This window comes from Eubalaena glacialis, chromosome 1, assembly GCF_028564815.1.
Source record: "Eubalaena glacialis isolate mEubGla1 chromosome 1, mEubGla1.1.hap2.+ XY, whole genome shotgun sequence".
Lineage (NCBI taxonomy): Eukaryota > Metazoa > Chordata > Mammalia > Artiodactyla > Balaenidae > Eubalaena > Eubalaena glacialis.
This window is the reverse complement of record NC_083716.1, coordinates 150,815,711-150,829,332: the sequence shown is the minus strand read 5'-3', so window position 1 is coordinate 150,829,332 and position 13,622 is coordinate 150,815,711. Positions and strand designations below refer to the sequence as shown.

The window sequence follows — 13,622 nt, the reverse complement described above, 5'->3', positions numbered from 1 at the left end:
TGAATTGTTAGTCATTTTTCATGTGCATACCTTCTGTTCCTTAATTAGCTTATAAAGTTTCTCACTGTAAGAGCTTTGTCTTCCTTGTATACCCTCCCAACCAGTCTTTGTACAGCACACCACATTCATTCACTTATTCACCAGATGTTTACTTTGAGCTTACTATGTACCAGGCACTACTCTAGGTGCCAGGGATCAGGCATTGAGCAAAATTAAGTCCCGGCCCTCAAAGAGATTATATTTCTGTGAGACAATACAGACACTAAACAAACCAATAAATATGTAATGTGTTTGACAGTAATAAATGCTACAGAGAAAAATAGGTTTGTAAGGGAAATGGAGCATGGCAAGGAAATAATTTCTGTGGAGAGTAGTCAGGTTAAGTTTCAGTAAGAAGGAATATTTGAGCTAAGACAGAGCTGTGCAGATAGCTGGGAAAAGAACATTCCAAGCAGAAGGAAAAGTGATGTAAAGAACCTTAGACTGAACAGCATTTGGTTTGTTTTAGGACGAGGAAGGTCTTATTACTAGAGCGGGGAGAGTAGAAGGATAGTAGGTGAAAGAGACTTGAAGGATGTGGGTAGATCTTGAAGGTCTTGGGAAGGAACTTTACTTTTACATTGGATGAGATGGAAAATGATTAGAAAGTTTGAGTGGAGAGAAATTATCTTATTTACTTTTTAATAGGGCGACAGTGGACCCTCAGTACAGAAAAGGCTCATGAGGAAAGGGAGTCCTGAGGCAAAAGTGGAAGCTGGAACTAAGTTAGAGGTTATTGCAATACTTCAGACAAGAGTTAATAATGGGTTGGATTATGTTATAAGTAGAGAGTGTGAGAAGTGGTGGGATGACGGATCTGATTTGAAAGAAGAATAAAAAGAGCCAAAATATTTGGTTATAGGTTGAAGATGAGAGTAGTTGGTGATGGATTAGATGTGAAGTGTGAGGAAAAGTGATCAAGGACAATATGAGGATTTTAGCCCAAGAAACAAAGGATGGAGGTGCCTTCCATCATACCACCATGGCATGGGGAGCTGCCATATGGAAGACAGAGAGAGAAGTACGTTTCAGGCAGAAATCCAAAATTTGTCTTTTGCAATCAAGATTGCCTTTTCTTACATACAAGTGGAGATACAATGTAGGCAGCTGGATATATGGATCTAATGTTAGCAGAAGAGAATAGGACTCTTCATATAATACTTAATATTTATACAAAAATGATGCTTATTTTTGTTGATTGATTCACTCTTTCAATCATGAAAACATATCAACTGATAGTTTGACAAAATTGGAAAAATGAAACAAGTCCTTGCTTTCCAGATATATATATGAAAATGGTATCTCTGCTCTGATTCACGCAAGTGTGTATCTGACTTAACCGTTGTTGGCAACAGGGGCTATTTGGAATTCTTCCCCAGACAGGTAGTAGAATTTAGACTATATTTCATTTGAAACAGAATCCCCAAACTTACTGATAAATGGCTTTATTATGCTAATTGATTTTTTTTTATTTCCATAGTCTCTGTGCCAGATGGAAATTATATTGGTCTTAAAGGATTTGTTCTTCAAATGGCCATGTAGGTCACAACACAAACACTTACTTAGTTGGTGGCAAATTTATTATTTAATGATTTGTCCCCAGTGTCTTTCTAGTGGCTGTATTTAACATCATTGATCTATAATTGCTACCCTTTATGAATATGCATGCACATATATTTCATTTATAGTCTTTAGGCACACTTTTCATTCAAATATTCAAAAAGCACTATTATTTAAAGACTCTATGATAGCATAGAGCCATTCTTCAAGTATTCGTAAGCCCATTTGTACAAAGAGAGTTTGAAAAAGAATGCACAGGGTTTGTAGTTGACATTTGGGAAACTAGTACCTCAGAAGGAATAATTAGTTGATAAGGTATTTTTAAGGCTTTATACATTTTGAATGACCTTATACATAAAACACCCTTGATATATTTAAAATGCCCTTATGTTTCTTTCCATTCTCTCTCTACTTTGAGAATTTGTTGATTATCCCCAGTAGTATTCTCTTTATATGTAGAGAACTCAGACATAAGAATAGATGTTAAAAGAAAAACTGTAGTCCAAAATAATTTGGTTTGATATCAAGATTGCAAATTCATGGGGGATAAGTATTTATTGAGTTAAAATGAATAGGAAAATGAAGGAAAAAAAAAAGGATGTGATAGACTATTTCCACATATATTTCAAAAATGCTTTAAAACATTTGACTAGGTTCTCTCATGTGGTTTTAATATCTTTCTTACCATTTTTATTAGTAAATTTTCCTGAAGAACACTTATACTCCAGCACACCCAGGATGATAACCCCCAAAATGCTGATGCAATGTGCTCCTAATACGTATATATCGATACCTTTTATAGTGTGTTTGTGTATGTTTTTTTTTCTTTCTGTTTTATCCATAGAAAATGATACCATCTACTGGACAGACATGGGCTTCAATAAAATTAGCCGAGCTAAAAGAGATCAGACTTGGAAAGAAGATATCATCACCAATGGCTTGGGAAGAGTGGAAGGGATAGCTATTGACTGGATTGCTGGTATCATCCATGGCTTTCTCTGTTTTTGTTTCACACCTATATTGTTAGTGTCTCAATCTGCTTCATAAAAATGCTGTTTCTGACTCATAACAGGTTTTTTTCGTACTTCTAGCCACAGGGGTAAATAGCCTCTTTTGCTTTTGGCTTCACTCTTTCTAATGCTTTTGAGCCTTTGGATAAGTGTTTTTATGTTGAAGTAGATTATGTAGTATTAACTTTGCCCAGATCTCCTGAGATCCCCACTAGGCTGGTAAACAAAAGTGTTAGAGGTTCTCTTTTGCCTGAAGCCAGTAGAAAATGAAAATAGAGCCCTTCCTCAGGTGAGAGAAATTTCAATTTATTTTTAACATATAAATGTATCATTATATGGTTTAAACCATAGACATGTGAGATTAAGAAGTATTTGCATATTAGTTTATTTATACCTTTCTGCTTAGGAACTGCACATATTAAAAAAGAATATAGGAAGTAAATGATTTCTTAATAGTCATGTGAATGCTCAGAAAGTTAATTTTCACTGAATTAATAAATAAGTTTTTCTCATAATTGTATTATAAACATGTTTGTATTTCTTCTAGGTAACATATATTGGACGGATCATGGTTTCAACTTAATTGAAGTTGCAAGACTCAGTGGCTCTTTTCGTTATGTAATTATTTCCCAAGGCCTGGATCAACCAAGATCTATAGCTGTGCACCCAGAAAAAGGGTAAATTTAACGTTTACATATATTTTGGGGGTTTTAAGTGACTTAAATTTCGTTAAAAGAAAAATCCAGAAATTGATATTAATATTTATTTTTAGTCATAATGTCTGAAACAAATCTCAAAAATATCTTACCTAAGCAGAAGGAAAAGTTTATTTTCACTTTGTCATGTATATTTCAGTACATATTTGATGGGTTCATATTTATTATACCGTTCTTTAATGTGTGTGTAAATCCAAATGATACACCAACATTTTTCTAGATTATCAAATTTAAAGTTCTGCCCTAGAACTGTTTACATATTAGGTACTCAATTTTTTGCCGAATGAATGAAAGAACCATTTGATAGCCAAACTCGTTCTCCAATATTTCTAAAGCTTCAATTTCCATTTATGTATCTATAATTGCCATATCAACATGTTCATCCCAAGCTTTTTTTTTTTTTTTTTTCCTTCTTCTTCTTCTTGAGATCCAGATAAGTATGTCTACCTGTCTTCTTGACAGTACCGTTTTTCCATTTGGACACCCAAACTGTACATATCTAACATTGAAATGAATTCAAGCTGACACCAAATTCTGCTGAATTTTTTCTTCCAGATATTATCAATCTACCATTCTCCATCTTCACTACCTCCACCCTGATTAAATCTGTTTTTGCGCTACACAGATACCCCTGCAATAACTTCCCGATTGATCTTCTAACCTCACCAGAGTCCAAAATTTCTGTTATGATTCTTCTTAATCAGGCCCTATGTACATTTTCAGCCTCAAACTCCTGCTCCTGCCTCTTTGCTATCTCAGTCTCTGTTGAACTTCTTAGTTTTTTGAAATGTTTTCAAATATTTCCTATTCTCTTCCACTCTCAGTCTTTGAACAGCTTCTTCCCTTTACCTGCAATGTTCTCCTTCTTACTTTCACCTTGATAAATTTTATTTATCTTTTCCTGGTTTTGCAAACAGACATTCTGTTATATGACACCAAAGCACCCAGTACTTTCATTTTTATAAATTATATTTGCTTATTTATATTTATTTGCTTTACTGTACTATGCACTGTTTTTCACTGGACTGGGTAATGTCTGTATTCTTTAGTAAAACTCGATGAGAAGAGCCATGTGTGTTTGGTTTATTTCTCTATCCTCAGAGCTTGGTACAGTGGTTGGTAAGGAATAAGTTGTTGACTGATACAATAATAAAAAAGCAGTCCTATTATAAAATTTTATATTACTCCTCACTAATGTGTTTCTTGCATTGCTATTATTACTTTATTTTAGAGGTTTTTTTAAAGTGGTTTTTTTTTTTATGTTAATAAAACTCCTGTGTATTTTGGAGTGGAAAAAAGTGAAGCCATGGTGGTCACACAAAGGTGTATTAGATAAACAAGTATAAGGAACACTGATTTAGGATGAAGTCAATCTATGTAAAACATCAAATCAACTCTCACGAAAATCTACATTCTTTCCTATTTGTTATATGTTGTATGTGCTTTTTCCAGTGTCATTACTGTCTTCACTTGCTTGACAAATGCTATAAAATTAAGTCATACTATCAGTACAGTGAAAGAGGAAACAAAGAAGGTTAATATAAGAGAGAAAAATAATGCCAACAAATTTGTCATGCTTCAAGCTAAAACTAAGATTACAATATAAAAATGGAAAAGCTGCATTGGTTAGGATTGCTCTTGGATGCAAATTAAAATTTAACTAGAATATGTTAAATCTATAGATTTTCTTTCTCCCTTTTCAACTACCACCTTTACTAGGTTATATTTTGTCTTATGCTTGATGTTAAGGCCCCATTGTTAGAGCGCACTTGATATATCCTCAGAGAGTATGTTTACACCTAAGGAAAGAGAAGGGGATAGTAGAAAACCTTTTTCTTGCTAGACTCTATTGTTTTATTTGGGAAGAGAAAGGTCTTTGTGTTAATCCCTTTGTTTTTTTCTTAGCCAGAAATGGGTTACATGCCCATCCTTAGATCAGTCAATAGCCAAAGGGAAGAGAATATCTTGACATATTTAGACAAGTTATGTTTCATCACCTGGGCTAGGATAAGGTCCCAGACCAAATAGTATACTCTGAATATCTGAACAAACTGAATTTCTATTAGTACTAGGGATGATTTGAGATGAATTTCGAAGAGACAATATGACATCTTTGGTATCTCTCTCACATATCCTATGTTCAATATACCAGGAATTCTGTTACCTTTGGCTTCAAACTACATTTATGCTTTACCTACTTCTCACAATTTTCAATGCTACCACCCTAGTCTGAGTCGTTGTCATTCTTGCTGACATTTCTGGATTGTGGTTTACCATCTTCTACCTTGGTATTCCTACAGTCTATTCTTCATGTAGTGGCCTAATGATCCTTCCAAAATGTAAGTAGCTGTTACTGCTTTGCTCAGAACTCACCAGTGGGTCCCCTTTCATTCTGCTTAAAAGCTTACAACAAACCTAGAGTGGTGTTATTTCCTCCATTTAGCAGATAAGGAAACTGAGTCAGCGATTTAAAATATATTACTCTATCATTAACATGATATGTGGGAGAGTTAGGTTTTTCTAAACTCCAAAGATTATGCTATATTATGTGTGTATGTATGTGTGTGTGTTATGTAACATGTAACATGTTTACATATACATACACACATATATATAGTGTTAAGCATTACAGAAATTAATAACCAAAAATATCAAGCATATAAGAAAACAGTTTTAACAGTTTTAGCATAAAATTATAATAAAAATGTAAAGATTAGAGCTATAATGAGAGAATAAACAATAATGAGAAAATGCTGGGAAAGAAAATTAGGAAAAATTTTAAAATTAGGAAATTAGGAAAATTAGGAAAAGTTTAAAAAAATTTTTGAGTTGGGTCTGACTTCCCCCGTACATTCTCTTACCTACCACTGCATGCCCATGGACACTTGCCAGTACATATTAAGAATGTTGAGGGAAGGTATAATTTTGTTTAGTTCCAAGAACAAAACACATGACTCAGTTTAGTGTGTCCACATCATACCTGTAAATTTGAATATAAAAATGTCCTCTTCTAATGTGATATTTTTTAAATCTCTTTTTCATTTGTACTTTATAATTAAGCAATAAATCATTATTCCCTCAATGGAAAAAAAAATGATCAATTGCTGGACTATGAATAATTATTCTGATGGTAGGAACAAATATAATTTGAATGTTATGAAATATCATAGATATGTAGGAAATGGGTTTGTTTTGCATAAAGAATTTATTCCCGTCATATTTATAATAAGTCCAACACTTCATTTGATTGTAGAGAACATCTTGTGCCTGGCCTATTATCGATTCATGCAGTTCAATTTAACAGGCCTCTTGCTGCTAACTAGTCGATCGGTAGTTTTCTTTTGCATTCTATTAAAACCTAGTCTATGCCCTCAAGTTGTTATTCCAGACCTTCTTAAGTATCTTTTGTACAGTCATCTTAGCATATAACTATACTTAACTTCTCTCTAGGATGATTGAGGACATCAGGCAAAGAAACCCACATGTACTTCACTTTTTTGTCAGTTTATTCAATGAACACTCCTCGAGTGCTACGCACTGGGAACCAGGTCACGTAAGGACATCTCCGTCTCCTCCTCAGCCTTTAATTCAGTACATCTTGACAAAATAGGACTACTGGCTATGTGAAAGACACAAGTGGACACTGTAAAGTATGATGGTATAAATAAGATGTAGCTTCTGTTCACAACAAGTTTTCTGTTTAAACTCTTAGTTTAAACAAGTACAAAACTTCAGTTAAATAGTCTCATAATGTAAAGTAAGACTAATTTGGGGGGCATAAAAACACTAGATTGGTATAACTCAAGCTTAAATCTCATATCTAAATTTCATGTTAAAGTGAAAATTTTCATACAGCTATTATAAAATTACATTAAATTTTCAGAAAAAGGAGATAGCATATGATTAGAGTAGATGGATAGTAAAAGTGAGGGTAGTAGCAGCAGTGGTGGTGATTAGGAGAGTATTTATTGAGGAAACTTGAAGGAGAAAGGTTTCTGAGATGGAGTGGGAATATTTTATATGAAGAAGAAGTAGAATAATTAAAAAATTGGTAGTGGCAAAGCAAAGGCCATTGCCAAGAACAAAAGTATATAAGGTACATTTAGGGAAGGGTAGGTAATGTAGCTGGAAGATAAGTTGGGACCATAAAATTGGCAATGGGATTCCCCACGTTTTAAAACTCCGTCCCCAGTTTACCAAGTGAAACATAAACTGGTCCTGGACCCTCTCTCCTAACCCTTCCCTCTGGCCCCAAACAATCCACATAAGCAGAGATCAGAAGTATAATGAGAGTTTATTGAAGTTGTAGCAGTCTTTAAATTAAGGAATTCTTAGAAATGGTTCTTTATTATCCCAGGGAGAGTGTTATGGAGGAGGGGGAAGGGTTCTTTCTCAGCCCTCAAACCAAGAAATGGAGAGAGTTGGAGGCAAATATATGAGTGGGAGACTAAAATAAATAGAAAAGAGCAGTAAATGGAAAAACTGTGTGACTTCTTCATGGCAAGTCCTCAGGCCACAAGGAGTCAGATCAAAGTTGGAAAGAGGGAAGATTTTAAAATAGATATATGAGATTTAAGTTTGGATTTAGAAAGATCTAGTCTTTTTTGCAAGAGAGTGAATCTTAACAATATCATTCTGTTTTTAAATAGAATTCTCTTGGAGGTCATTGATTCTTCCTGAGATAGCAAATTCTGGAGAAGAGATATTTAGTAGAGTATAAATAGAATCAGGAGTTAGATAAGTATAAAGTTATTCCTACTTATTCCAACAGAGTTCAGGCTCTTCAATAAATCATGGTAGTAGATGAAATTATCCAAGGAAAAAGAAGTCTAAGGACAAAAATGAAGAATGTTTGCAGTTAGGAGATAATATGATTAAGAGGAGAAAAAAGAAAATTAACAAGAAGGCAAAAGAAATAAAGAGGAAAAAAGCCATTTCAAGTCCTCAGAAAATCACTGTATCATAGAAATCAATGGAAGAGTTTTAGGAAGAAGAATGTGCCCACAGGAAAGAGATTAGGAGAGAGAAAAGCAGAAAACAGAACATGCAATTGATGATCAGGATGACATTTTTAATTGTAATGAATTTCAGGATACTGGCAAGAGCAGAAGCCAAATATAAAGAATTAATAAGTGAAAGATAATTAGAAAGTAGAGCCAGCATATTTAGACTACAGTGACAGAAACTTTGACAATGAAGGAAAAGAGGAAAAAGTAGAAAGTTTATTGAGAAGGTAGTAGAGCACACAGAAAGTTTTTCTTAGTATGGGGTCAGGGGGTATGGGCACATATTCATAGGCAGAGGGGTGGAAGAAAATGCATGTAAAGAGGAGACAGATTCCAAGGAGTGTAGGAGGAACCTTGTCAAGGAAGAAGCAATAGAATGGAACAGGAAGAATGGAGGACAGATAGCAGATAGATAAGATTTGCATCTTAAATCTGGTATCTCGGGACTTCCCTGGTGGCGCAGTGGTTAAGAATCTGCCTGCCAGTTCAGGGAACACGGGTTTGATCCCTGGTCCAGGAAGATCCCACATGCCATGGAGCAACTAAGCCTGTGCACCACAGCTACTGAGCCTGCACTCTTAAAGAGTCCGTGAGCCACAACTACTGAGCGCGTGTGCCACAATTACTGAAGCCCGTGTGCCTAGAGCCCGTGCTCCACAACAAGAGAAGCCACCGCAATGAGACACCCGCGCACCACAACGAAGAGTAGCCCCTGCTTGCTGCACTAGAGAAAGCCTGCGCGCAGCAACAAAGACCCAACACAGCCATAAATAAATAAATAAATAAATAAATAGTTGTAAAAAATCAGGTATCTCTAAAAAAACAGATCCTGGAATGAGAAGGGACCAAGCAAAGGTTCAACTGTGAGCAAAGTCCAGACCTCAGACATGCCTTGGAAAGCTTTGGAGGGTAAACCTCACTTAGCAAGGGAGCTTGACTTTGAACTCCCACCCAATTATTCATTGGATAAGGGCAACAACCCTGGGGAGACATACACTCCCAAGATTTCTGGCTCTCAGCACTACTTGTGAAAGAAGAGATTCTAGTAGCTGTCCTCTGAAGAAAGTTGGCTATGTGAGCTACTGAAAACAAAAGGACACAGGAGCTGGGCACTGGAGTACATAGAAATAGGAAACAAGATCTGAGGATGTCTAAGTGCAGCACCAACAGTGTCCACTATGGTTTGGAAGCCCAGCTTGGACATTTCCTACCTTTGGGATCTTTTGAAGTATCTTGATCTCAAACGCTTATATCCTTTTTGGTTATTGGGAAGATTAAATGAGGTAAATTTAAATGGGAGGATTAAATTAGGGAAAGTTCTCTTCTATTTTTGGAGATGAAGTGAAAGAGATAGAGTATAGCAATAGAATATATTTTAGCGGTTAAAATTAGTGAAATTGAAGAAACTCATAGATGATATGAGTAGAGTTAGCAGCTTTAAATGAATAAGTAAATTTTGGTGAAACTATTGTGATGAATAGAATATGAATAAGTACAATATGAATAAAAGGATTCCAAGCAACATGAGTCCAGCTGGAATGGGTTTCTAGAATCTAATGGGGTATTTATATGACCTTGAGTAATAGTGCTCAGCAACTTAGCAGTAGCAAAATAATGGGGAAAAATGGGCCAAACAAGGAGCAGGTGGTGACAGATTCAAAGTTGGCAACTGTAAGGGAATAACTATGAGTTGTTAATCAGGAGGTGAGGTCTAGAAATTAGTGATGAAATGGAGGGAGACCAAGAACAGGAGATCAGAGTAATGTAAGGCAGAGGCAAAAGAGAGATGAAGGTCCCTGGAAGAGATAAGATGAGGATCCAGGAGCTGGGATGTTCATAGGATCAACAACATGAGCCATAAAGTCCCTAAGGATGTCTGCTTGAAGGGAGAAGATGGCAAAATTGTTAGAGATTAGTAAAGCAGTTAAATGGATTTGGTGGTTAATTGTAATAGAGTGACTATGTGATGGTAAGGGAAAATGGAATCTACAAATTCATAATGTGAATGTTTTGAAATAAGTGCATATAACCTCAGAGAAAGTTTTGTTTTTTCTTACTTAAATCTACTTCAGTTTTATTCTGGACACGATGGCATCTATTTCCTCAGGCATCTCATTGCAGTAACTGTTATTTTCTATTCGATCATCTTTAACTTATTACTTTCAATGAAGCCTTTCCCTTTGCTTTCAAATAGGCTCAGATCCCTCTTATTTGAAAAGAAAAATACTGTCTTATTTCTCTCTGCACGTTTACTTCTCAACTTCTTAGAATAGAAGTAAATGTCTCCTCACTTAACTTCTGAAATGAATTTTCAGCTTTAGTTCTTTCCAGGAATTTCTAAATTTATCCATAGCCAAATCCAGATTTTGTTTTTCAGATTTTTTTTTCCACACCCCTTGCCTTCTCCTTGACATTTCTCCACCATTTATCCACTCAAGAGTTTATTTTTTCTGTTGCCTTCTTTAACTCTGAGTTTTCTTGTTCTCTCTGACCCCTTCCATGTATTTCCTCTGAGCATTGTATTTCTCTTCTGAGCATCTTTCTCCTCACTTAAAGCTCTGTATGCTATTTTCTCTCTTGCTATATTTATCTTTTAAACATATTTTCATGTTTCTGACATTAATCACTACATTACATCCAATATTTCATCTTCATTCCTTTAATTATATTTACAATTTCCTTTAGAAATGATTTATTTGAACATCCAACTGTCACTGAAACTTACCATGTCCTCCTAGTTTTCATCTACTGACTTTCTTTCCTAACCATGGCGTCTCTTTTTGTGTTATCATGGTTCTTTCATCCTGACAAGATTGAAACTTACTTCAGACTTTCCATAGGTTTTCATCACCTATTTCCATCTGTCTGTAAATCCTGTCATTCCTTATCTCCAGCTGTCTCTTAGGTTTTCCATTTCTCTCCATTGTGACTCCGAGCTCAGCACTGACTTAGCCGGAGGATCTCAGTAAGCACTTTTGATTTATTAATTTTGAGCCCCCCAAACAAGATTTACATTTCATCCCACAGAACAAGAAATCTTTGACATGTATAACAATATTTTAAATATTGTTTCTCTGTCTTCACCACTTCTTAAAAACTTTTCTTCAATATTAATTGTCACATGGATATTTTTCAGGATTCATAGTTAAGAATTGATATACCTTTTCAAATATTAGGTTTATTTTCAGGAAATGTTTATTACTGCTTGGAAACATTAGTGATATGTGTCTTCTAATACCTTATCTACATGTTTACTGAGGAGTTCGGGGTGGGGGGGAAGGGCTTATAAATGACCACTCTATGTAAAAATTTGAATAACTTTTACCTGGAAATCAAACACTGATTTCCAGGTAATATTACATAGACATTTAAGTGTCAAAATTCATATCACAGGAATAAAGTACAGCATTTTAATATTCTGTTTGATGTTAAAACATGGCAGGTGGTATTGCCAAGAGAAAAGGTGAACCATAATGGAGTAAATTAGCTGAATCCAAGATATAAATGTGCCTTGAAAAGTGGGCATGAAGCCTGTTTTTGAGCAATGGAGACTTGAGGTCTTTTAACATGTAGCCATATGCAAAATAGAAAGTGTATATGAATTTAGTTCAGCTTGAAAATTCAGTTTCTCCCCTCCGTTGACTTCTTTATTTTTTTGGTAAGGCCTCACTCTCTTTAAAAAAATTAAAATGTAATAATTCTCTTTATGCTAAAAAGTCATTTTCTACCTACAATAAAAAAAAGATGCATAGAAAGTCACAGTATGATACCGAAAAAGTTGGTTAACCTCCCATGATGTACGATCTCTAAGTGAAACACAAATACTCTGTGATTTTTTTTTTTTCTTGTTAGGCAGTAGGATCTACATTGCCTCTCTTAATTTAGCTTTATATCTCTGCAACCATAAATAACTTTCTGAAAAGTGTTTCTTTCCATGGCAAAGATTCAGCTTTACATGGTATTTTGGTGTTCAAAAAGTACATATTGTTAAATGGTCTTTCGTTGACTATATATACATATATGCTTTTGGAATATGCTCAATAATATACAGAAGGTCTTGAATGACAGTTTAACATCTGTTGAGATAGCAAAAGTATAGCATAGTTTAACACCGTCTCTTAAAGTATCAATGTATTTTGCATCTGAAGACGAGGTAACATATAAAAAAGAAGGAATTAAATTTGATTTGCAATAGAAATAGTGGTGGAATCAGGGTGATAGTTTATAATATTAATATACCATGATGGTCAAGTAATTCAGAAATACCACAATTATTCCCCAAATCACAGCCATCTTTTTCTACAAGTCTCTGAGAGAGGCATACAAACAGATTATAAGGACAAATGAACGAAAAGTGCGATACTATTTTTCATTAGGAATTTTCCAAAAAATTCTACTGTAGACACTCTTCTTTCAGATAGTTAGGTCTCACCTACTTTTTTCCAATATGCTTTATTCTCATTTCTTAGCCTCTAAACATAAATCTTGGACCTTACCTCTCCCGCTAAAACGAGAAAAGAAGGACTAGAAATTATCAAAATGCCCTGGGCTATCATTGCAGCTCTGAACTGGTGGAGGAGAAAGAGAACCCAGAAAGGTCATGCCACTTCCCATTGTAAGAGGGAGCCCCTGGTCCAGACCACCAAAGCTATGTCGAATGGAGACCAGCGATAGCCACACAAAACTGTAGGACCTCTTCCTAATTTCTTAAGGGATTTGACCAATAAAAATGTGGTAAAGGGTAAAAGAGAAGTTTAAGATATTCCTTTCTCTATTTGCCTATAGAAATCTCCTCAGTGTGTTTCGACGTGGGATATCCAGGATAGGTTGCATATGGCTGATATATAAGATGGTTTGGGGTTCATGAAACAAATTAAAATTTTCTGTATAATATTTTAAGAATTCCAAATCAACTCATGAGCACTAGGAGTCTAGGCCCTAGGCATCTCAGTGTTAAATATTTCATAGGAAAATTCATAGATTATAGGGAAACATCAAATATTATATACTGAAAATACCAAAAGTAAATAAAAGATGGACCACTCAGGAAAACCATTGTTAAACCATGTAAATAGCAAACTAATATCATATATGTACACATAAATGTATATGTACATATTTATTGAAAGGATGGGCAAGGAGGCAGGGTGTAAATAGATACATAAAATAAGGAATTAAAAATATAATATGGGGTAATAAGCCTAACATGCTATGGAATTACAGATGCCAAAGAAAATTTTCTTTCTAAAGCCTTTTTCTCCATACTTCTCCAGTGTTGGCTGGGTACACAC

At 35.0% G+C, this 13,622-nt stretch overlaps 1 protein-coding gene across 1 annotated transcript in view; it reads left to right on the top strand.

The window, feature by feature from the left end:
• LRP1B (LDL receptor related protein 1B) overlaps nt 1–13,622 on the top strand; it is a gene marked incomplete at its 5' end in the record, with an annotated part of 1,521,642 nt that overhangs the window by 1,021,948 nt on the left and 486,072 nt on the right. The window contains 2 exons of the mRNA XM_061199746.1: nt 2,444–2,578; nt 3,157–3,286. Coding sequence (XP_061055729.1) covers nt 2,444–2,578; nt 3,157–3,286 — 265 coding nt within the window. The remainder of the gene's footprint in view (nt 1–2,443; nt 2,579–3,156; nt 3,287–13,622) is intronic.